Genomic DNA, 1015 nt, shown 5'->3' with positions numbered 1-1015 from the left:
TTCTAAATCAAAACCCTCAGGGTCTTCCTCATTAGGGTTTAGGGTTTTAGGGTTTATAGGGGGGCCCCCCTCCTTATAATTAGGGTTTATAGGGGGCCCCTGGGGGCCCCCTACACCAGCAATACATATCTCATTAACACTAAATAAACCTGTCTGTAAAGAAAACCCTTTTACTGCAACTACCTAAGAAAAAAAAAAACACAATTAGGGTTTAGGGTTTAGGGTTTGCGGAAAAGGGTTTAGGGTTTAGGGCTTACTAATGTTTCTGTGGTATAGTGTTGTTTCTAGGGTTTAGGGTTTAGCGTCTCTAGTGTTTACAGTTTCTAGGGTTTAGGAGTATTAGGGTTTAGGATAATTAGGGTTCAGGATAATTAGGGTTTAGGATAATGAGGGTTTAGGATAATTAGGGTTTAGGATAATTAGGGTTTAGGATAATTAGGGTTTAGGGTTTAGGGTTTAGGTGCAAACCATGCCAGTAACACATCGATTAGCATCAAGAGATCCAGAGATTAAGAATTCTCCTGTAGGGGTTGTAGAGAATGCTGGTGGTTTTGCTGCTGCTGCTGCTGCTGCTGCATTTGCTGCTGCTGCTGCTGCTGTATTTCCTGCTGCTTCTGCTGCTGCTGCTGCTTCTGCTGCTGCAGCAGCAGCAGGAACTAAAGCTATTCGTGCTGTTGTATCCTCTAAATAAAGTTTTGCCTCTTTTGCCTCAACTGTCTGTGTTGGAGTCTGAACCACAAACCCTAAACCCTAAACCCTAAACCCTAAACCCTAAACCCTACAAACCCTAAAATCCCTAAACACTAAAAACCCTAAAAACAATAAACCATCAAAACCCTAAACCCTCAACGCTGTAAACCCTAAACCCTAATCTGTATGCATAAACACTAACACAACTTTAATAGCATGAAAGGAAGCAGCACATGCAGCATGAATAAGACAACAATACCTCAAACCCTAAACCCTAAACCCTAAACCCTAAACCCTTGCCTGTATCTCAAGAGTGTTTATGTAT

At 41.8% G+C, this 1015-nt stretch overlaps 1 protein-coding gene across 1 annotated transcript in view; it reads right to left on the bottom strand.

Annotated features, from left to right (window-relative positions):
- Positions 1–456: 456 nt before the first annotated feature.
- The window catches only part of EMWEY_00053960 (DNA polymerase delta small subunit, putative), a gene marked incomplete at both ends in the record, with an annotated part of 828 nt that continues 269 nt past the window's right edge, over positions 457–1015 (bottom strand). Inside the window, one exon of the mRNA XM_013477629.1 lies at positions 457–729. Within this exon, the coding sequence (XP_013333083.1) occupies positions 457–729 (273 nt within the window). The remainder of the gene's footprint in view (positions 730–1015) is intronic.

Source organism: Eimeria maxima, genomic scaffold (genome assembly GCF_000499605.1).
Source record: "Eimeria maxima Weybridge genomic scaffold, Emw_scaff1585, whole genome shotgun sequence".
NCBI classification, from domain to species: domain Eukaryota; phylum Apicomplexa; class Conoidasida; order Eucoccidiorida; family Eimeriidae; genus Eimeria; species Eimeria maxima.
Note: the sequence above shows the minus strand (reverse complement) of the source record. Positions and strands in the feature narration are given on the sequence as shown.